Consider the following 22429-nt stretch of genomic DNA (forward strand, 5'->3'; position numbering starts at 1 on the left):
ATTTTGGTGAGAAACACTAAATATAAACATAACATTGTTTACAAAGCTCCATAGGGTACGTTAAAGAATAATCATGGATTATTACAACTTGAGTTTGGCCATCTTTCCTTCATTAATAGTAACATTGTAAAGCATGAAAGTTCAGTTTTTGAACTCTGAAATAGTAGCTTGACATCACAGTCTTAATAGTAAAACCTTTAGTTAAGATTGTTTTCTCAAAATAACATTGTGCTTTCCAGTTGCTGAGATCCCAAAATGTGGAGACATTGCTAAAAAGTACACCGATGAGTCAAGAAACACAAGCAGTCAGACAATCAGAAATGGCCCACGGTTAGCCAAACTTCTTAGGAAGAGAAAAATACAAGTGAACGGTGAAAGTGACCTTTGTAAACTTCCATTACATTTTACAGACAACTGTCTGGTTCAGCATTGACCTTACTGTGCAGTGAGGGACTTTTACTGACATTTCTGGTGTGCTCGCTTTTGGTTTTACCTCCAAATAAAGTGGTTTATGATCTGGATAAACTATGTGTTTGATTACAACCTGTTTGATTGTCTCACTGCTTGTGTTTTTATGATGTCATCGTGTTCCCAGAGCTCAGTAATTAAGTATAATCTTATCTTAACCAATATGCATGGAAACATGATACATGTACAGTGTGAATCTACCTCAGTGAAACCTTTGGAAACTCACTAAACAATAACGTTCAACAACATGGATCTCACACGGGAAAACTAAATGAATCGTCTGAAAGCAACACATAAGACTTCAAAACTGTTCACAAAATTTTGAAGCAAAAATTACATTTGACTATTTGAAATGTGCTATAATCAATTTTATACCCACAGTAGAGCTTCAATATTATATCTAATCTAATTGTAGCCTTAACACAAACCTGTGGGTTTATTACTCATGTTCATGGCTGTATCACTCCACCCTGCACACCACACCAGCAATATGACTCATCCAACATGAAACTGCTGGCTGAGGACAGAGGATCCATCTAATACCACGCTACAATACACAGCTGCTGGCAACCAGCTGTGTGTTGGTGTGTATGTGTTGTCACACAGAGAGAAAGTTGGCTGCTACGTAAATCAGAGCATGACTAACATACACAGACATGGAGCTGGTGCAAGGATATTTGGCTGCAGGCTGCATCGCTCAACACGCACACACACACACACTTTCACTCTTTCTGTCTCACACAGACACACACACACACACACGTAAACCCAGTTTGAGTAATGACCACCATAGCTCCTTTTTGCTAGCATGATAGCTATTAAGCTACCACACTGACAGACGGGGCAATCAATAGATAGATAGATAGAGACTATAATAATCTGCATGACTTTGCACAGTCATGCAGTACAAAATGATTTTATGCTCAATGACATTCCAACAGCGTGAGAGGAATACTTTAAGCTTTATTTATCTAACAATGATGATATTAAATTTTTACTTGTTGTGTTTTCATTCACTAGTTATTTTTGTTTTCATTATTACCATGACAATTACAGTAAGCTTTGTAATGACAATAATGAAAAGAATAAATTAAACAATAAAAGCCCAATGCAAATAAAAACAGGCAATGAGATCATAGAACAAGGAGGATAAAAGTAAAACTTTAGGTAAATCAACAGGAGACAAAAATGACCTAATTCCTGGGATTTTTTTAGTCTAAAAGAAAAAAAAATCATGACTGGAAAACAGAGATCAGTATAAAAAATGACACCAAGTCTTGTTGATATTTTTTGTTAAAGGCGTTGAAATCTATCTCTAAATCTATTTTTCTCAACCAGCTTCTTACTGTGAGCGAAAAGGTCTTACATCAACACACAATTTTCTGCCAAAGTAAGTGTTTTGGTTATTTAACATGAAAGATTTTTGTATTTGTGTTTTTGTTTGAGCTCTTCTCACCTCCACCTTGGAGTGGGCAGGGCTCAATATGAAAAAGGTGATGCTACGTACCTCTGTGCATCAACAGGGATGCAAACAATAATTGAATCAACATTATTGAATCATTATTGTGACGACAGTTGTTGGGCTGCAAGCTTACGTTTCCAGGCCACTGTCGATCAAATCTGATCAAACCACACCCACACAGTGGTGATGACGTTTTTGACTGTTAATGAGTCATTTCATTTATTTAAATAAATATCAGATGGATGGAGATCTAACACTGAGTCAAATTTAGAGATGTGTGTTAAATTAGAACATGTAGCTCAGCATCTGTTCAGTGAACTGGCTGTATGTTATCGCTGTATGATGCTCCAAGACTCACACTTCTGTCTACCCCTCCTCTTACAGCTGTGTGCTTTTGTTGTTGTGCGTATATGCCTGTGAAGCTGCAATGGTGAATGTTAAAACATCTCTCTGTAACTTGCAGACACGCAGTCTGCTGTCAGTGTCTGTGGGGGCGTGTGCCTTTAAAATCTTTAAGATTCACGTCACTGGAAGCTCTTCACCTACACACATATACTCATGTGCGTGCGCACACACACGATGCTAGAAATAGCTGCTCTATATTTGAGTGAGTACAGTCAGAGTCAATGTCTAATCAATGTCCCAGCTTTTCCCCGTCGACTGCAGTCTAAAAAACAGAACACATCAATGGATGTTTGGATAAATCATTACATAGAGACAGAAACATCCAGTATAAACTGAACAGAAATGCATAGAAGGTATTAGAATGTCATATGCAGTCATATAAAAGATGTCAATAATCCCAATCACCATTCATTTTAAATTCCTGTGCGGGTCCTCCCATAATTTTCTGCCAGCTCATTCCTGTCTCACTATTTTCCTCTTTCTTCTTCTTCTGTTACATCACTGTCAAACTCAGTCTGTGAGAATGTCCTTTGAATTTATCCCAGAATTCATCAAATGGTTGTTTCAAAGAATGCAATAATATACAAGCATGTGATAATATCTGTGCGGCATTCATGAAATGAAATACAGCGATGATGTGAGACCTGTTTATGATATCAGAGGAGGAGATGAAGAAGTAAAAAGTGAGACAGGACTTTAACCTTTGAGATAATGGAAATGAAGACTCGTTTTCATAAACTCGTTCTGTCTATGTGCTCAGAATCAACCACCAACACAGCACTTGTGATATCCCATTTTACCAAAGTCAGTGAGATATTATCATCTGAACTCTTCAAAAACGCACTCATCTTTCACCCTTGATACAGCACAGCTCACTCAGTCCAACGATCAACGGAAGATACAAAGCTATTGTTGTTGGTTAACATGGCAGCAGTTGATATAGGGGCCTCGTTAGAGGCAATACAGCCATATTTACTGATGTTAAGTGATAAAACTGATTTCTGTGTTTTCATGATGATTTCAATATTAACACAACAAAACATTATCTGTGCAAAAAATGGAATATGTATTCTGTAGAACTGCAGCCAATAACTGTTACATTAAAGGTGCAGTGTGTAGGATTTAGTGGCATCTAGTGGTGAGGTTACAGATTGCAACCAACTGAAACCCCCCCCACACACCCTCTCCCCTTCTAAGCAAAACTTGCAAAACACGTGAAAGACCCTCTCTAGAGCCAGTGTTTGATTTGTCCGTTCTGGGTCATTGAAGAAACATGGCGGTGCAACATGGCAGGCTCTGTGGAAGAGGACCCGCTCCACGTGTAGATATAAAGAACTCATTCCAAGCTAACGAAAACACAACAATTCTTATTTTCAGGCGATTATACATAATTACACTAATTAAAACATACTTATGAATATTAAATTCCATTTCTGACAAGTCCATTCCACTAGATGCCACTAAATTCTACACACTGCACCTTTAAAGCTTGTATTCAGCTGTAAGCACACACTTTGCGCTGTAAGACTGTTCAAAAATCTGGTTCTACATTTCTCATGTAATGTTTCTTAGTAGCTTAGGAAAGCTTCTATTCTTGGAGAATGATGGGAACACCAAAGGAACTGCTAACATTCTTATTTACACCCAGTGTGAGCTGCTATCAACTGTACTGAATGGCATACCCAATTAAATTAACTTTCATTCAATTTAAAAGGCTTCAGATGTTGGTTGTCACCTCAAAGTAAAGTAAAGATGCACCTCACATACTTATCTGCTTCATCACTCTGACTAATACTCCATGTTGACATGTGCAACAGCCATACGCCCCCTTTTAACTCAGCTCATTAACTTGATTAATCACTATCTTAAATTAGCATGACATGACAAACAATTGATTTGCTACTACACTGTGGCTAAAAGACGACATTGTTATTGTAAAAAACTCAGGATGAATATATCTATAAATAGATGTAATTATTTTGGCAGCAAGGCTCTATTTCTTAAGTGAAATTTAAATCTAGTACAACTGAGAGCAGGAAGAACCGATGCCAGAAGATCCAAGAAGAAACAGAGTGGACAATAGTGGTGGACAGCAGGGGCAGGGGCTTCTAAGAAGACTGAAAGGATGCACATGAAAAATATTCAATGCCACTAACCATACCCTGCCACAGCATGCTGCAAGCATTGTGTATGTTTTCTCCACCAAAGTGGCAGCCTTCAATCGACAGTTTAAAATACACCTCTTTTCAGACGTATCTAATGCTGGAAAAGAAGGCAAAGCCAACAACCTATATTTAGCCAAATGCAAGTGAGCTGTAATGACATAAATGGCAACATGTGCTCAGGTGAAGTGCCACGGCTGGAAGGACAAAAGAAAGAACTGCAGGTACTCATCAGCTTAGATGTATAATGGCAGTATTCACACAACCTCTTATGAAGATGAAGATGAAGTGTTATAAAAGCTGTAACAGACCTCATGGACCAATCTGTTGGAGCTGTGACATTTCTGGGCATACAGTGTTACAAAAATACACGTCACTCTCAATTCCTCTGTTTGAATAGGTTGTTAGCAAGTGGTTGGAATTTCAACACTTGATTTACGGTTACACATCAAGCAACAGAGCCTACACACATAATCTCCATGGCTATGCTGTAGCTGATGTATTTTCTTTCTCCTCAAAATTAAACACAGTGGCTACAGAGATACAACTTAGAGACCATAAAACTGTGAGTGGTTAGCTTAGCTTGCTCCTACAAGTTTCCGGTTGAGGACAACATCAAGCAACCTGAAGTAAGTCTATATCTTTCCCTTTTCAATAGCACACATCAGACAAAGCCATTCCCACTGCAAACCTTCTGCTTGTCATGATTGACGGTCTGTATGTACTAAATGAAAGAACGTAAACAGGATGACTTTGTTAATTAATGACTGCTTCCTAGCTTCCCTTTCAGTAGCTAGAATAATCTGATAATCAGATTGAATCATTTTTTCACCATGTTCATTAAGATTGATATTGTGTTCAGTTCTTAGCCAATTTATTGTTAGCAGAGGGTTGTTTTGTTTTGCTCTCAGTAGCAAATGACTGACATGCCAACGCAGTTGACATGGAAGCTGTGGTAGCAGTTGCTAGGAGCTGTTCAACAAATGCTATTTTCATACTAATGAAGAAAAATGTCAATTTGTAGCTAGGTAGCTAGCTTGCTATGTAATGTCCACATTTTTAAGCTCTGCTTGATCAACTGTTTGTCAAAACATCGGACACAGCCATCAACGGGTACAACACGAGGCCTATTGCTAAACAAATCAGAGATCTGGGCAGTGATTCAGAAGTCTGGAACCAGGCTGGGGGAGCTATACCTTGTATATGAGATGATCCACTGTTTATGTTTTCTCATATCCATCCCCAAAGACACATACACACACATGAAGAAACTCTTACCCTTTGTGTTCAGTTTACTATCTTGGGTGCTGTTAACAGATGTGCCTGCAGGGGGCGGAACAGTAAGAAGAAAGTTGGTCTCGCAGCTCCCATGATGCCTCTTTGGGGGTGGGGATGATGGCAACACAGGTGACATCATTAATGGGGATGACATCATTGTCGCCATTGCAGCTGCAGCTTCTGTGCCGTCCGTGACTGTAAGCGAGCGTCGGACAGCCATGTGTGGGTAGGGCACCCTGGACGGACATGCTGTTCCCATCAGGGCAAAATTCGGTAAGTTGGGTGTCACTACCTGTGGGCCTCCCATACCGGTGGGGTACGTTTCAGTTTTCACCATGGGAACAGACAGGTGTGAACAGTCTGACATTGCTCTCCTCACAACACTCCGCTGTGGGAGCTCACTGCTAGTTTTTATTTCTCGGTTTAACGTAGCACATGATCCCACTCTCCCATCCTCAACATGATTTGAATCCTGTGAGATGCCATGAATTGCAACCTCGCTCTCTGTTATGCCTCTGCTCGGTGGAATACATGACCCTGTCCTCCCCTTTTCAGTGTGGCTTGAGTTTTCTCTTTCTACCCCACTCACCCCTACCCCACCCACTCCACCAACATTAGCTCTGTTAGCTGAGGCTGTAGATGCTGTAGGCCCTGCAGTAGTACCAGGTTTACTCCCTTGTAGGTCAGCAGCAGGAGGTTGCGTATCAGCACTTTGCTTTCCTAAAGATGGCTTCAGAGCTTGATTTCCAGTTAAATCTGCAACTAAATTGTCTTTCAGACTTCCGAGTAAGCCTTCAGACGTGGAGGAACTGACAGATTTTTTTGCATCATCTTTTTTTACTGGACTTAAACTGGTAGTTCCAGTGAAGCAGGGGTTCAGTGTGTTTCTCTCCCCAAGCCCTGAGGCCTGTTTTGGAGGAAGAAGCATGCCCTGGCCCTGGGCATCCACTTGTGATCCCTGGATGTGAAATCCATCTTTGCTGTCCACTGGAATAGAAGGGTTGTAGTTTTGTTGTAAATTATTTTGTCCAAAGTTAGGGTTTGATGTAGGCTTAGGGTCCAGTGTCACATTCAGAAATGATTTCCCAGGTGAGATAGAAGGGGAGGGTAACGAAGAGGAAGGGGAGGAGTAGGAAGAAAGGGGACTGCTCGGGCTTTGTCCTGCACTTCCGAGTGCCCCCCCTGCCTCCCCTGCCCTCTGTCTGTCCTCTTTCGGCCTTCCCCCTGTTGATCCCTCATCCTCTATCTTAAGGACTGGCATCTTAAAGCTCGGTGATCCTGGCACCTTGGCTGCCACCCCAGACGTCGTCCCCTCAGTCCTGCCTCGCCCTAATTTCACCTCATCTTCCGTCAAAATTATTTTGGACTCCCCCTGGGTGGCGGCGGCAACCTTCCCCCCTGGTGCCATCTGGCCTTGGCAGTGCCAGTCACTGTGTCGGGCAGAGGCCGGGCTAGAGGGTGACATTGGAGAGGAGGCCAGAACCGCAGGGATGTTGGCACCAGAGAGAGTATTAGGAGATTTGTGATGCTGTTGTTGATGCTGCTGCTGCTGCTGTTGAGGTCCACTGGAAGGTTGTCCGTACCCACTGCTAATGCCAGGCTGCTGCCAGGGCGAGCCAGACAGGAAGGACATTCTCTTACTCTGTTGTCAGTCCTCTTGTCTTGCTCTTTTCCAGCTTGGTCTCACCTATTCTCTCTTTTTTATTCCTTCTTTGTCTTTCTTGTAGTTCTTCTTTCTCTTCGTCTTCAGTTTTTTCCTCCTGTCTCCTGCTTTTTTTCTGTCTCCGGTAAGTGTCGTTTTATTCTTGTCCAGGAGGCAAAAATGTCCTCAGTATCCAAAGTGTTATGAGCTTGGAAAGTAAAGGAAGAAATGCATCCTTTCGTTTTTTAAAGTGATGCCTGGGAGTTGTGTGACTGGGTTGATGTGTGGGAAGTGCATGTGTGTATGCAAAGTGTATGTGTATGTTTACAAGCGAGGCAAAAGGAGTGCGTGTGAGAGTGAGAGTGAGTGTGTGTGTGTCTAGTCGTCTCGGCTTCTCTCTGAGCACTGCACAGATCAGCTGTGGGGCTAAATTGCACCTTGCTCTCTCTCTCTCTCTCTCTCTCTCTCTCTCCCTCTGTATCTCTGTTTTTCTCACTCTCTCTCTGACATCACACAGTCACATGACAGCCCGGAATATTCCCTCATTTGCTGGAGCAAAATTTCAGCATCTAGCCCCTAGTGACAAATGTGCACAAGCATACACACATGAAGACACATAAGCACACACTCACATACATTGGCAAACATACACGCACACACACATTCACATACACAAACAGATCAATGGCTGTCACAGATACTCAGTTGCCATATGACAGTCACTGTTCATATGTCGATAAAGACTGAGAGACACAGGGAAATACTAGCGAGACAACGCTGAAGACTGCAATCAGCCTGACAACACTGATTGGACTTTCTCTTCTCATTAGCCCATGACTGGCCATAGAAGTGGAAAAAAAACCCTCAATCTATATTTTGAGAATATGATTTAGCACATTAGCACACTGACGTCATGAGATGATATTGTGTGCACACGAAGGACCTGTGTGCCCTGAGCTTTGTGTCCTTGTCTTGATTAATTTGTACCTATATTTAAATTAATTTGTGAATTACATTTTCACTCACTTAACATAGTTTGCTTTGATTTAGATGATTAAACTGATTGAATAAGTAGGTATTTCATTGCATGCACAGGCATCCAGGGGCAAATTAAAAGTTTAATTTCTCAGTTGTGTTGGTGGCTCAACTGACTTAAGTGTAACATTTTCAAGTTGCAAAATTACTTTCGGTTTGGTATTTTGTTTTTATATGATAGAGTTTTCAACATATATTGGATGAAAGAGGGAGGTAATGTTAATGCACTAATTTAAGTACAAAATTGAAACTAAAATGCTGACTGCTGACTATGTAAGCCTTAGAACAGAGGTAAGCACCCGATGCAAGGGATTTGTACATTTTCGGCGAAAAGCTTCGCATGGGGTGTCAAGACTTTGCCTGCTAAAATGCTGCAGAGGCTTGCAGTGCGAGACATTAATCAGAAATAACTGACAAGGATAATGAGAATTAATGGGCCCAATTCTCTCAAGTTCAAATTTTAGGAATGCCATAGCATTGTAATTTATTATGGAATTAGATCGACTACAGCCCTTCAAAACCAAACCTCAACCAAAGTGCCCAATGTATTAAAACAAGCACATGTTTAGTGTGCATTTACCCAACCCCTGATTTGAAATACCACATGGAAAAGTGTTTAACTTTGCAGTAAAAAAAGTTACAATAACAGCTTGACTCACAGAGGTGAATCATGCTAGCTTGACTGCCAAGTAACAGCATGTGTCACTTATAAAAGAGTTCTTATAATTAGCATTAGTTTGATGTGTGGGTTTTCAAAGCAACACAAGGTAGCTAACAGGCCAAGTAGCTGCATCATCATCATCACAAAAATACAGACAGACTCATTGCACAAAATCTGTTATATCAACATTGAACGGTTTTGAATTGGGATTGACTTGATAATGCTTGAATGGCTTTTAGCCATTTCAAGCTAAGTTCACTTTGTGCTCCTCGGGTTACAAGTGCTATGTCTTATATTTATGGTTGACTTTTTTCGGGCAGATATGATACTGTACCACATCAAGAACAAGTACCTGGCTGCCATGTCTGAGGATGGCTAACAGCCGCAGCCTTGTGCTGCTGTGGTAGAGGGTGAGGGATTGAAAAAGCTAGTTCAGTACCTCAAGACCGAGAGCATTATGCCATCGAGTCACTACTGTGACTTAACGCATTGAAAAAAACTTTGAGGAGAGGAAGGATGAGCTAAAAGTCAAGCTAGCCAGAGCAGACAAGCTAGCTCTGACCACAGACTGCTGGACAGCTCTCACAAATGAAAGCTATATCACAACTTTTCTTAGTTATCGGTTAATGGGTGTCAGTCTATTGAAAGCAAAATTAAGTTGACATCCCATATTCCAGCTACTTAGTTTTGTTCCGTGGACTGACGAAATCTCCTTTGATTAAACAGCAGAAGTAGGTGTGGACCATGACTGCAACGGTACATATGTAGCACAGTTAGCTGATACAAGCCAGCTTCAAGTTATATGCCTAGCACAAGATGCTCAAACATTTAGCAAGTCAAAGAACTTGTGGACCAAACCAGGTGTAAAACCCAAATGAGCACAGAATGGATAAAGCACCTCTGTTGCCTTGCCTAACTGTATGTTATGAGCTTTACCAAGCTGCATGTCATGGCAAACCTACCATTTGTAAATCTTTTGTATCAAAAGAGGCAATGCATAACCTGGTGTAAGCTGGATCCATTATCAAGGAAATAAAGTAACATGAGTCAAACCAACATTAATCCTCTTTCCTATATAACTGGTACGCATGGCATATGATAGTATTGAAAGTCATCTGTTCAGAGTCATTAGATATGACTGCTCTGCAGGCTGCATAATGGTCAAGGCATTAGGCCATTCCTATGGCACCCGTATGGTAATAATGCCCCTATAACACACCACTAATAAAAATCAGGATGAAGTCTTAATGCTTTCCAAGGCCACCTTACTCACTATATCCGTACATCCGTACAAGGAACTGGGGCATTGCTAACACATGCATGGTGCAATATCCAGGGGTAAATAATTTTCTTGAATGTTCTAAAACCTCATAATGAAAGCTAATTACAGTTTGTTGAGAAAAGTAGGCTGAAATATACTATATTCACTTGTTAATTCAGTGATTTATACAGACATGATAATGGACGTATAAAAAGGGGTAGTGGGGGCCACTGAGGCTTCATAAGTACAGGGCCCAGATTTTTTTTTTGCTACGCCTCTGGCAATACCACACTAAATTCAGCTCAGGATTTGTGCCCCAGCTTTGCAAGGAAGATTAAAAGCAATTCTGACGGCATCCTTCCACCCTGCCTCTTCTATCTCCACATATTTCCAAGCACTGACTTTCTGGACTTAACAGAAAAACTGTGTGCTTATGGGTCTAACTATCAGTAGTATATTACATGTACAGCACCTAAAGTTGCAGGATTAAGCAGTACAAGAAAGGTGGTAACCTGATATTTATTTACAGCAACATTCTAGTCATCTAACTCATGTTTCCCTTAATGACCTAGTGATGCTCTATGCATCACTCACTATCTGTATCTTGGACCCCATGTATGCTGAAGAGAGCATAAACTGAGCGTAAATTCATTATTCTCTATTGGACATAATCTCCATTAAAATGACAACACTGAGCTGACTGTATTTGCTTTAAGCATGAAACAACCTTTCAAAAAGACCAAGGTCATGTTCAAAAGGAGATACTGCACTCACAAGATGCAGTACATGCATCATGTAACTACATTTAGTATAATGGTCTCCTGTTCTCTTATGGTTATGTGGCCAGCTAAAGAATGCTACTCTTTAAAGGACTAGTGTGTAAGATTTGGTGGCATCTAGGGGTGAGGTTGCAGATTGCAACCAACTGAATAGCCCTCCCCTCCCCCTCTTCTTCAAAACGTGTAGGAGAACCTGTGGTGGCCCCGAAACTTGCAAAAAACGCGAAAGGCCCTCTCTAGAGCCAGTGTTTGGTTTGTCTGTTCTGGGCTACTGTAGAAACATGGCGGTCCAACATGGTGGGCTTCATAGAAGAGGACCGGCTCCCTATGTAGATAGAAAGGGCTCATTCTAAGGTGACAAAAACACAATGATTCTTATTTTCATGGGATTATACACTAATTAAAACATTCTTATGAATATTATATTCCACTTCTGCTGAGTCTGTTCCGCTAGATGCCACTAAATTCTACACACTGGTCCTTTAACCAAGATTCTGGTCTCTTCAAAATATGAAAGTGGTGATGCAACAGAAAGTGTTCAGTGCTATGGAAGAAAAAAACAGGCCAAACAGAGGTATTCACTGAGACAGCCGGTGAATATAGACAATGGATAATATCTCTAGAGTATCTCGGGAAACCACTGGGAATCAGCTGTCACTGAGCCAGCTCTGGGTCTCAAACAATGCCTTTGAAAAACTATTTTAAACAAACGCCTGATGAAAATACTGACATCCTCAACACTCCTATTTCTGAAGTTTCTTACTGCACATGACAACCGACTGTCTCCCAAATGCACACCAACCCCTCTTCGTCCCGAACACACCCAAGGCCTGTGCCAAAATAACAAGAGCAGCTTGTCAAGCATGAATGAAAATGAATGAATATTATTACATAATCCTCCATAAACAATTTGTCTACTGTGACCACAGAGGGAGAGGGAGCCGGAGAGAGGAAGACATTAGAGTGTTGTTTAATTTCAAAAGACTTGGAAAGGGTGGCCATTATGGAAGCAATCCTGGCAACACTTCTGTTAAACTTTGGGTCAGGCTAAGGGGTAGCTTTTGTTAATATTCAATCTGGTTCTCAGTTTAAAGGAAAGAAATTAGTAGGCTTGACGGCTGAGGTTCTGGCATTTCAGAGAAAAGACGTGAGCAAATCTGAAATTTGGAAGACACAGGGGACTGACCTCTCCATCTTCACTTCTCTCCTTCACAAACAGTAATCCCTTTCATGTGGTAATGGATCGATTCAGATTTAAAAAAAAAATCTCCATGGAATTTGTAGTATGTTCATTAGGTCTTTGTTGAACTGTCATGTCTGAAAGCCTGTGGCAGTGACCTTTAGCTGATACACCTGCTGGTGTCAGTTTCTCTGCAGTTACATAGAGATGTCATTTTTCTCTTTCCACTTCACACTGTCATGGAAATGTGTACTTGGCTAGCATCAGTTTCACTTTATTTTCCAGAAAATCATGCCACTGTACAACTTCAACAAAAAATGTGTTTGATTTAGATTCTGAATTTTGCTTGTTGAACGTCATCACAAGTGGGTTAAATCTTGTTGGGGATGTGGTATTATTGTTTAGGCTTCACCGTTTTTCAAGTCTATCTTAAAATAATAGTCACGTGTCCATATGAACACTGAAAGAAGTTTTCCTCGCTGTAATCATTCCACTTGTTCATACTGGCTGTTAAAAGATCCCCTTCTTCAAATGTGCTTTCAGTCTAAGTGATGGGGGACAAAATCCACAGTGTGTCCACACAGTCATTTTATTTAAAGGTTGATCTGAGGCTTATATGAGGCTTCAGCAGTCTGAGTTAGTCAATGTTTCCCTGTTGAGCTGTGGTGGAAGTATAGTAACAAAAAGAGGGACTTTGGCACTAAAAAGACTGTAACGTTGAAAGATATCTACTCGATTTGACTCATCTGGATGCTGAAGCTTCATATTAGCTTCAGATAAACTTTTAGATATATTTTTACACAGAAGGAGGACTGTGGATTTTGTCCTGCATCACTTACATTGTAAGTACATTATGAAGGGATCTTCTAATGGTCGGTATGAAAAGGAGGAATGATTACAGTAAGAAAAACCTGTTTCAGTGTGCATAAGGACATCTGGTTGTTGATTTAAGACTTGAAAAATTATGAACCCGTCCTTTTAAACTTTTCAGTAAAGTGAAAGTCCAAACCTGACCAGACTATCTTGCGCCCTGACCAGATCAGCAGTGATATTTTAGTTGACATGGCTGTTGCTACTGCTACCTCTAAATTTAGTGTATTTCATTGATATTTAGGTGAGGAAACTGGCTACTACATGTATAGGCCAAAAATCAACTTGGAGTGACAGTGAAAGCTGATGGTGATAAAGATTTAATGGCAGAGAAAAACATCCATTTCTCAAACATCATAATCCACTTCTCCACTTCTCTAATTTATTCACTCATCATCCAAATGCTCTTTGGATAAAATCACTGCTTCAGTGTAAAAACTTATTGAAACTTGTTCCCATCAGAATCCAATGTAAGCAACATAATACAAACTGGCCACAGCCACTAATAATGATAGATAGATAGATAGATAGATAGATCTAGATATAAATATATATAGATATATACATCTGTGTTTTTAAAGACATATGTATTCCCATGTATTTATTTCATATTACTTGCCAGTTTTGTCCTGACAGACAGTACACTGGACTATTCACCCTCATTAATTCACTGCCCAGTTTTTCAAACTAAACCACTGCACTACACAAATGACCCAGAGCACAAAGTGCAGAGGCACACATCATTTAGAAAGGATCTATTTCTGTTCACACATTAATACACATGCATGTCCCTTCTACACAACATTTGGTTTTCATGCTTTGCAGCTTCCCACTCTGCTGTGATATGAGTTCTGTAGCTTGCTTTCATAAGTGCCTGTATGTGCTACAGTACCATTTGACTGTTATCATTTTAATCTCTTTGTATTTTTATATTATTGCTTACCTTTGTGCTATTTTGTTGTATTATGCACAGCAGTTCTATATCAACTGACTTAAAATAAAAACTGTTTCCAAAATTGGCTTTACACACACACACACGTAGAACTGGTAGCTATTTGCCCGTATATTTCATTCCCTTGCTGCAGCTTTTTCTAATCATTTTTCAGAGACATTATTTCTTTTCATTAGTATGCTAATGGTACTGGATGTATTTTGCCTGTGAAAGTACCACTGAAACTGGAAATTATCTTGTGCACATCATGTCTGAAAACTTTCTTTGATTAATGATTATAAATTTGAGGTTCTAGCCCCCCAAATGAAATCTCTAACACTATAACTTTGGCAACCTGGCAACTAACAAGCTAAACTACAGAGACACTCTGTGAGATACACATAAAGGAATACACATAAAGTTCAAAGCATGAGAACAAAATAAAAAGTCATATATTTAGAAAAAAAGCAGGGGACAGAGATGACTTGTGCGGGTTTTTATGCAGGCAGAATCACAGAGGTCACTGTAAAGTCTCCTTTTGAAGGTCACAGATTGTTGAACATCAGCTTGAGATGCAGTAGAGAGGGGGAAACAGAGAGAGAGAGAGAGAGGATGCTACAGCTGCTTGCCCGTGGCGCTGGGCGGAGAGAGAGAGCGAGCAGGGTGGGGGGCTGGGGGAGGGGTGAAGGTGTGGGGAGGGGAGGACGAAGGAGGGTGGTGGATCTTGTCAGAGCGTTTCTATTTTTACTCTTCGACCTCACTGACTGTCACACCCAGTCCACCCCTTCTCTATCTCTCCATCCCTCACTTGCAGAGTCTCTTTGTTGCCACGGCAACCGCCTCCCATGTCTCCCTGACAACGCCTCCCCTTCGATACCAACACCCCCCTCGCTCCCCTCAATCGCAGATGCAGTGATTATTACGGTGCAGCAGCGACACAGGGAGTCTGGGCAGGAGACGGGAAGACGTGACGTGGATGGAGGAGACAAAAAGGGCAAAGACATGGAGGATGAGGGAAGAGGAAAATAAGAGGATGGAAGGGGAAAAGGAAACGGCAAATAGCGAGAGAGAGGGGTAGAAACAGGGAGTTGAGGAAGGGAGACAAAGGAATCTGCAAATAGATATAACAATGAAAGATGATGAAGGGCAAAAGATGAAGGTAAGATTGATAGAAGAAGGAAGAAAAGAAGAAAAACAAGGTAGAAGGAGGGAAGAGAGGGCAAAGGGAGACTAAATGAAGTATAGTATAATACAGAGAGAAAATGAGAGAACCAGACAGCGGAAGTATAAATAAAGATAGCGATCTTAGCCCACTTCTTGCTCTAGTGGCTTTAATCTGGTATACTTCTCTCTTTGTGGTCTGAAATTGATTTTAAAAAAACCCAAATACAGGATTTCATTAGAGAAACCAAACTGATATAGGAACAGATAAAAAGTATGGTGTCCTAATGTTGCCAAAATTGTTGCCAAACCATCAATTATAAGACCTAAATTATTACTTCAAACAAAAAATAGAAGATTGGCAGCGTCTTCCTCCACGATGTAATATGTGTCATTGAGCCACATTTGGCACAAGAACAGGAGGAAGGAACTAAAACTTAAAAACATTCTGGCATTGGCAGATGGGAAGCAGTGAAAGCCAGGCCATAATTTATTATAAATATAAAGTAGAGAAGAGAGACAGACCTGAAGGGAAAAGGGGTGAAAGGTGGGATGTAAAAGAAGGATTGAACAACCTTTATCATAAACCCAGTCTTTAAGGTGTCCTGGTTGAGTTCCTGCTGTCTGCAGCGTTCATGTTAGGCTCACTCATGAGGAACATACAGCCTTTAAAGAGACTTCAACATAGGATTTCATTAGTCCACCATACACGGGCATCATGCAGGGAGAATATATCATGTATATCCCTTGCAGGGGAATTAAATGAGCCCTCATATTGAGTGAGCAGCCTAAAGAATAATATGAGAGACTGAGCTGTGCCACATATGAAGTTTTCCATTATCCTGCTCAGGCTATGATGATGAAAAGTCCTACAGGTTTCCTAATAATAATGATATTCATAACAATAATGTCATTCATAGAGCGCTTTTTAAGATACTCAAAGAAAGTTATACAAAAAGTTGAATAAAAATTGTAAAGAACTAAAAACATGCTAAAGGCAAGAGGTAGTACATGACATTTAATCAAACATTAAAAGTACTTCAAAAAAGTTGAATTTTGACTAATGAGATTTACATGGTGTTCTGCCAAAGATCACTCCAAGGTTGCGGATGTTTGTCACAGTATGCTTTGGTTTGGTTTGGTTTGGTTTAGTTTAGTTTAGTTTAGTTTAGTTTAGTTTAAGGAAGCTGGTTTGCATTCCTGATTTAATCTCGATGAGACAGTTTGTAAGGGTAGACTGAGTTGCAGTGATGATGGATGTACTGGGTATGTAAAGCTGGACATCATCAGCGTAGCAGTGGAAGTGGAGTGTGTGTGAGTCTGAACCCTGGGGGTTGCCTGGACTGAGGATCAGTGGAAGAGGAAGGTCTACTATCAAATTCACACACTCCCTTTCATAACACCCATGTTGGCTTCTGGGTTTAATTTTCTATCATAGCTACATTAGAGAATCCAGTGCTCTTCAGCAGTTGTCACTCACATCTAGGGTTGCCAACCGCACCGTAAAATACGGAATCGTCCTGTAAAATATGGAATAGTCGCATAAAATAAGGAAATTGGAAACTAAAAGGCGTGTTCTGTATTAGACTGATAAGGGACAATTCAGTGTACGGTTAGGCTATTAAGGGAGATTTGTATGAGAGAGAAGCTAGATGCTCTGTTATTCCTCAACCAATGTCACTACACCATTGGTAGGAGTCTGGTTAAGGGGCACGCTCAGCCGATCAATGCCATTTGCGTCAAACGAACCGTTTCCATGACGATGGCAAACTCATAGTAAACACATCATGCACCCAGTGAACAGCTCTGCAAAGTTGAGTATGTTATGGTACACTTCAAATGTAAACCTCCAGAAAACCAACAAGGCAGTGAAAAAATGACATTAAATGAGCTAATTTTAATGTGGCACTTCAAGCAGAGAGTAACCAGTTCCAGTAGAGCGACCAGATGAAAATGGGTGAAATTTGGGACAAGGGAGTTGAGGGTGGGTGTGGTCATGTGGCCACAGTGGGCATGGCCTCCAGTACATTACATTCAGGGGCAATTCACAAATGGATTGTGCTGGTTTAGTGGCAGCAAAAGCTGCACAATCCTTTTGTGAACATCATTTTATGTTAAATTACATTAAATGAGACAAACTGTGCTGCCAAGCAAATAGCATCTCAATGCTCCTTTGCTATTTGCATGTATGTAAATTAGATAATATGCATACATTTGGCTCAAAATTGGCCCTTTCTATGCAAATGAGTCCCATTGCAAAAACAGTCCAACCAGTCCAGTCTTCCAGTTTGTGATGCTTGAATGATATTGAATTGATATTGAATGATATCAAGGGCGAAATCTTCAGCCATACATTGGGGGTGATCAAGTGGGTACGGGGTGGTAGGCTTATCTCAGACTTTCAGCTACTTAAAAATATAAATGTTCTGACAGCTTTAATGAATCTCAGGATTCATCCATAAGGCATGTTATACTACATTAAACAGTTCCACCGTATAAACCTGAATCTGTGTGAAACAGCTGATCTGTGTAGACATGTAGCAGAACACAGAACATTAAGTACTGTCATATCCTGACTGATCCAGTGTTAATGAATTTACCACTGCTGTTCGTTAAATGCACACAGCCTCTTTCTCAGTTCAGAGACGCACTTATCATTTCAGCTGCTGTGTGATGCTGCAGCCAGCTGTGACACACAGCCAGCTGTGGGCAACAAACAGAACATCAATACTGATGTTTCTGCAACATCCTGGATACATTCAGTGACACCTGAACAACATTATTGTAAGATTCAGACATTAATCTAACATGTTTCAGACCTGCCTGAGTCACAACTGTATTTTGACATTTCAGTAGATTATGTTACAGATGCAAAATACTAGGGAAGTAAAAGAAACAAAATACATGAAAGTTGGTTTGTGATTGTGCAAAGCTCTGTGTGTGCGCACCTCTTCTAATTCTTTAGATGTTAATCTTAATCTGCTTAATCTTTAGATAAGTCTACTACTGAGGGTAATTTTGGCATCAAGCCTAAAGCATTATGAGCATTAAATATCAAATATAATAAAAATTTGCTACAGATCCACAGTAGTCAGAGCCCCTCAGTCTGAGGTCATATAGGTAATCTAATAACCATATTGTTCGTTTTCTGTCAATTGAGTAATCAAATTAATTGACTTCTTAACTACAGCATCTCCATGACAACTGAGCAGACTCCATCCGATGAGGAATGCCACAAGAAGTGTTGAAGAGAAAAGTGAATTTTAGCATGATTGTGCTTTGCTAAATTTGGATTCAGATTTGGGAAAATTTTTAGTCCAGAAGCCAGTCTGTCCAAAGCTCTCTGTCTCTTCTCACCAGCAGCTGTTTGTATCTGATGAGTTACAGCTGCAGTTCTGCCAGCAGACACCTGATGGAGCCAACAACCAGGGCTCCAAATCAACAACCCCCTTGGTGCTTTACAACCGGCACACATAGCAACATGATTATCTATCTGCAGACTTGTACAGCCAACAACAACACACCAGGGTCCCCAGTGATCATCTCAATTTATAGGATTCACTTTGATTCAATCTCACTGGCTCACTCTCAAGGACAAAACCAGGTCATTCTCCTGTGTGTGTGTTTGGATTCCAGATTTCATTCACTATAGCGAAAGGTGGTTACTGCTTTGCCTTTGCCTACTATTTCGTTGTCTTATTCACATGCATGCACACCTAAACGCACACACATACACAAACCCAGTTTATCTTCTAAAATATACATAGACAGAGGGATCTTGCAGACCACATACTCTCACACACGGTAGAAAGTGACCTTGCCTTATGTAAGGGTGAAATAGTCGCAGCCATAAATATTGTATTTGAGAGAAAAGGGAGATGTTCAGGCGGATTGCAGGTTTATAAATAGAGACAGAGAAGGTAAAGAGAGGAGAAATAAATAGACACAGATAGAATAATAGAGTAACAGAGCAGAAGTCCACCAAACCTTAAACCAAGAAACAAGTCAGTAACTCCATTATAGTCCATTCACTGAGTCCCAATCTCACTGGACAACAACAGCACTCTACCTGCATGCTATGAAGTGACAAAATGTGACGAATATATACAATTCAGTAGCAAAACTTTGACAAACATTTCTCCACCAGTTTGCACTATTCCTGGTATCATGCAGGTAAACCTTCATGTGGGGAATTAAAATGATAGGAAATAAAATTTGACAATATAATTCTAAAGTTAACTGACTTAATAACACAAAATATTCTAATGAGAGGAAAAAAATGGGGATATCCTGACTACACAACTGATGTAAAGTGAGTTAAAAAATATCTTTTCACAAGTGAACTGAATATTTTACATTTGATGTAGGTCAATAGAAATTGTCTCCTTTACTGTTGGTTTATAAGATAAAACAATTTAGTGTGAATGACAGTCATCACACATTGATGCAAAGCAGACACCTGATGAAGGTCGTTAAGCACAAGAGACTGTGAGTTATTATGTGAATTTTTCTATTAAACCAATAAATCAGACTCTACTGTAGATACCCAAAACTCAGACAAATCTTTTCAAAATGAAATTTTCTCTATGTTGAAAAATCATAGGTGAAAAGATAATATTGTTTCAAAAGATTTCAAAGGGTTCCACAGCTACAGATTTGGATGTTGATGTCTGTGGTGTATTTGTAATGAACTGAAGAACAGGGTACAGTACTCAAGCTATCAGGTGCTATGGGTGAACAGACAAAGAGCCTTACCTACCTACTTTAATCAATAACCTTCAATAACCACACACTTTGACTGATGAGACCCTCAGGAAGTGCAGTATAGTAGTAGAAAATGCTACATGAGCATGAGAGTTTAAAAGATATAAAAAAGAACCACAAACTTGGCGTTTACCACTTTGCGGACTAATGAATATTAAAAGCTGAATTTCTACTGGGCTAGTACACAATGTACTGTTTGCACTAACATCTTAACAACCTCCACTTGTCAAGTCTGTGTGACTGTGATGTAGCTGCACCAGATCTCAGTCAAGTCCAGCACTGAGGGAGGACCAACTGCAGAGCAACATATTCACCCTGGGACAACTTAGTGATGACTGAATAAGCAAAGTAGACAGGCTGGATTGTGCTATCCTCTGCAGCAGAGACAGCCTTTCAACAAACACGGAGACACACCCACTTAAAGCTATCAGATAAGTGAAGAGCCACAGAGTTTCTATAAATACTCTCTGTGATTTCTGCTTATTTTGATAGATGAGGGAGAATCATGGTTGTGGCAGTTAAAGGTGCAATTGGCATTGAAACAGTGCTCAGTTGGTGAGTATCCAATTCCTCACATATCCCTGAACTGATAATAGACTCACACCAATTCATGTGGTGTGAAATATAACATAATTATCTTCCAAGTAATGCCATCTGGTAGACACTGGAGGGCATGCTGTGTTAAAAACTGCTCAGTAACATAATGGCAATGATAGTTCATTCATAATTTCATTCATTTGCAGCTTTCACTGGGTGGACAGTGATAGCGATAACACAATCTTAACAGTCACTGGTTTACATTGTAGGGAATGTTGACATTTATAGTATATTTATGGGTCCAAGCATCAACAGTGTTGCAACTCCATTGATTTTTGATTTTAAATTATATGTATTTATTTGTTTTTCCACCAAATTTCAACTAAACAGGGTTCTATGGCTCAAACTGTGCAATATATATATGTCAAAACTGGAAGGTATATACAAGAAGAGGAATTTTGCCAACCACAAAAAACACCTATACCAACCATAAGGATGCACATTCATTTCTGCTCATAAAATGTTGTTTTTCTCACAATTTTACAACATAATCTAGACAAATCCCACTTTGGCAACGTATTCTCAGGCTAGTTTTTCAACTGAGAGATACAAAATTGGTATCAACACATCATTTGGAACTTGAAATGTGTATAGTGTCATTTTAACAAAAATAAATTACACCAAATTTGGCAAACCAACCCTGGGTGTGGTCAAGAAGCAATACCAGCAAGAGGAGGTGTCACATGTTTGAATATTGGATGATTAATATTTCAACTCCAGGTCACCGATACATTCTCCAAATAACAGCAACTTTAGTATGTACATCCAGTATATCCTACAGTATTGTCATACCAAATTTGATGAAAATACAACAGTTTTTCAAATTCTTTCAAATTTAATTTATATTGTTACTCATCTTTATATGGTCTAATGCTGCCATGTAGTACCCCGCCTGACTGTAATTTCATAGACTAATGCGATAAAAGACAGTATGAGGTCATGGAATTGTTTCAAATCGACTGTCCTCCCAATCACTTCGGGTTGGTGCACCTTCCAATTAATGCCAGATGCTTGGACCCCAGTATAGTTGCTTGCAAGTCTAGTCAATTTTATAATGCAAACAGGTTTCACCTATTGAATCAGAATAGAGTAAAGCCTTGCAATTGATGTGCCAAAAGATGATTATCTGCTGAGTTATGCAATGCCATGCTGATGACAACTCAAATTAAATAACTGCTCACCCCACAATAAGTCATACCATTGTGATAGCAGGGGTGACCAACATGCCCAGAAAAGTTCAATATGGAAATAAAATATGCAAACTGGAAAAAGAGAAACTTGACTTACCTGTTGTTCAGTGTCACATCATTGTTAGCATTATTGGAAAGAAAAAAGGGGAGGGGGAGAGAGTGAAAGATGATGTTCAGTAACTTCAGAATCAGCAGCACTGCATTAAACACAGTTCAATATCAATCCTAACAATGCCTCAGCGTTGGAACTTATATTACAAGATGTAAATCATTAATGTGCTTCAGAGGTCCGGTTAGGTCCATTTCTGAGATTTGCCACAATCACAGCTACAAGGCCAGTGTGAAAGAAAACACTGTGTTAGTGAATGCTACAGTATGTCAGGCTAAATGCCTACAGTGTAAGACTTTGGAAGCCAGAGTTACATGGTCAAATTCAATTGATTGATCAAAACAATTATATTTAACACGTATTCCACAAACAGTGTCAAGTATTGGTCAGGTTTTAGTAATGAGAAAGGGCTCATAGAGAGAATCACATTAAAATAAGGCTTCATTCAGCAGACTGTGGGTAACAGATGTAGCC

At 40.0% G+C, this 22429-nt stretch overlaps 1 protein-coding gene across 10 annotated transcripts in view; it reads right to left on the reverse strand.

Annotated features, from left to right (window-relative positions):
• Positions 1-22429, reverse strand: part of map4l (microtubule associated protein 4 like) — a 126140-nt gene that overhangs the window by 34841 nt on the left and 68870 nt on the right. Inside the window, exon 1 of one of the 10 annotated variants that reach the window (XM_067604951.1) lies at positions 5776-7814. The exons of the other annotated variants lie outside the window; for them this stretch is intronic. Within the exon in view, the coding sequence (XP_067461052.1) occupies positions 5776-7408 (1633 nt within the window). The 5' untranslated portion in view covers positions 7409-7814. Of the gene's footprint in view, positions 1-5775; positions 7815-22429 lie in introns of those variants that run through there. 10 annotated transcript variants of the gene reach the window in all.

This window comes from Thunnus thynnus, chromosome 12 (assembly GCF_963924715.1).
Source record: "Thunnus thynnus chromosome 12, fThuThy2.1, whole genome shotgun sequence".
In the NCBI taxonomy this organism is placed as follows: domain Eukaryota; kingdom Metazoa; phylum Chordata; class Actinopteri; order Scombriformes; family Scombridae; genus Thunnus; species Thunnus thynnus.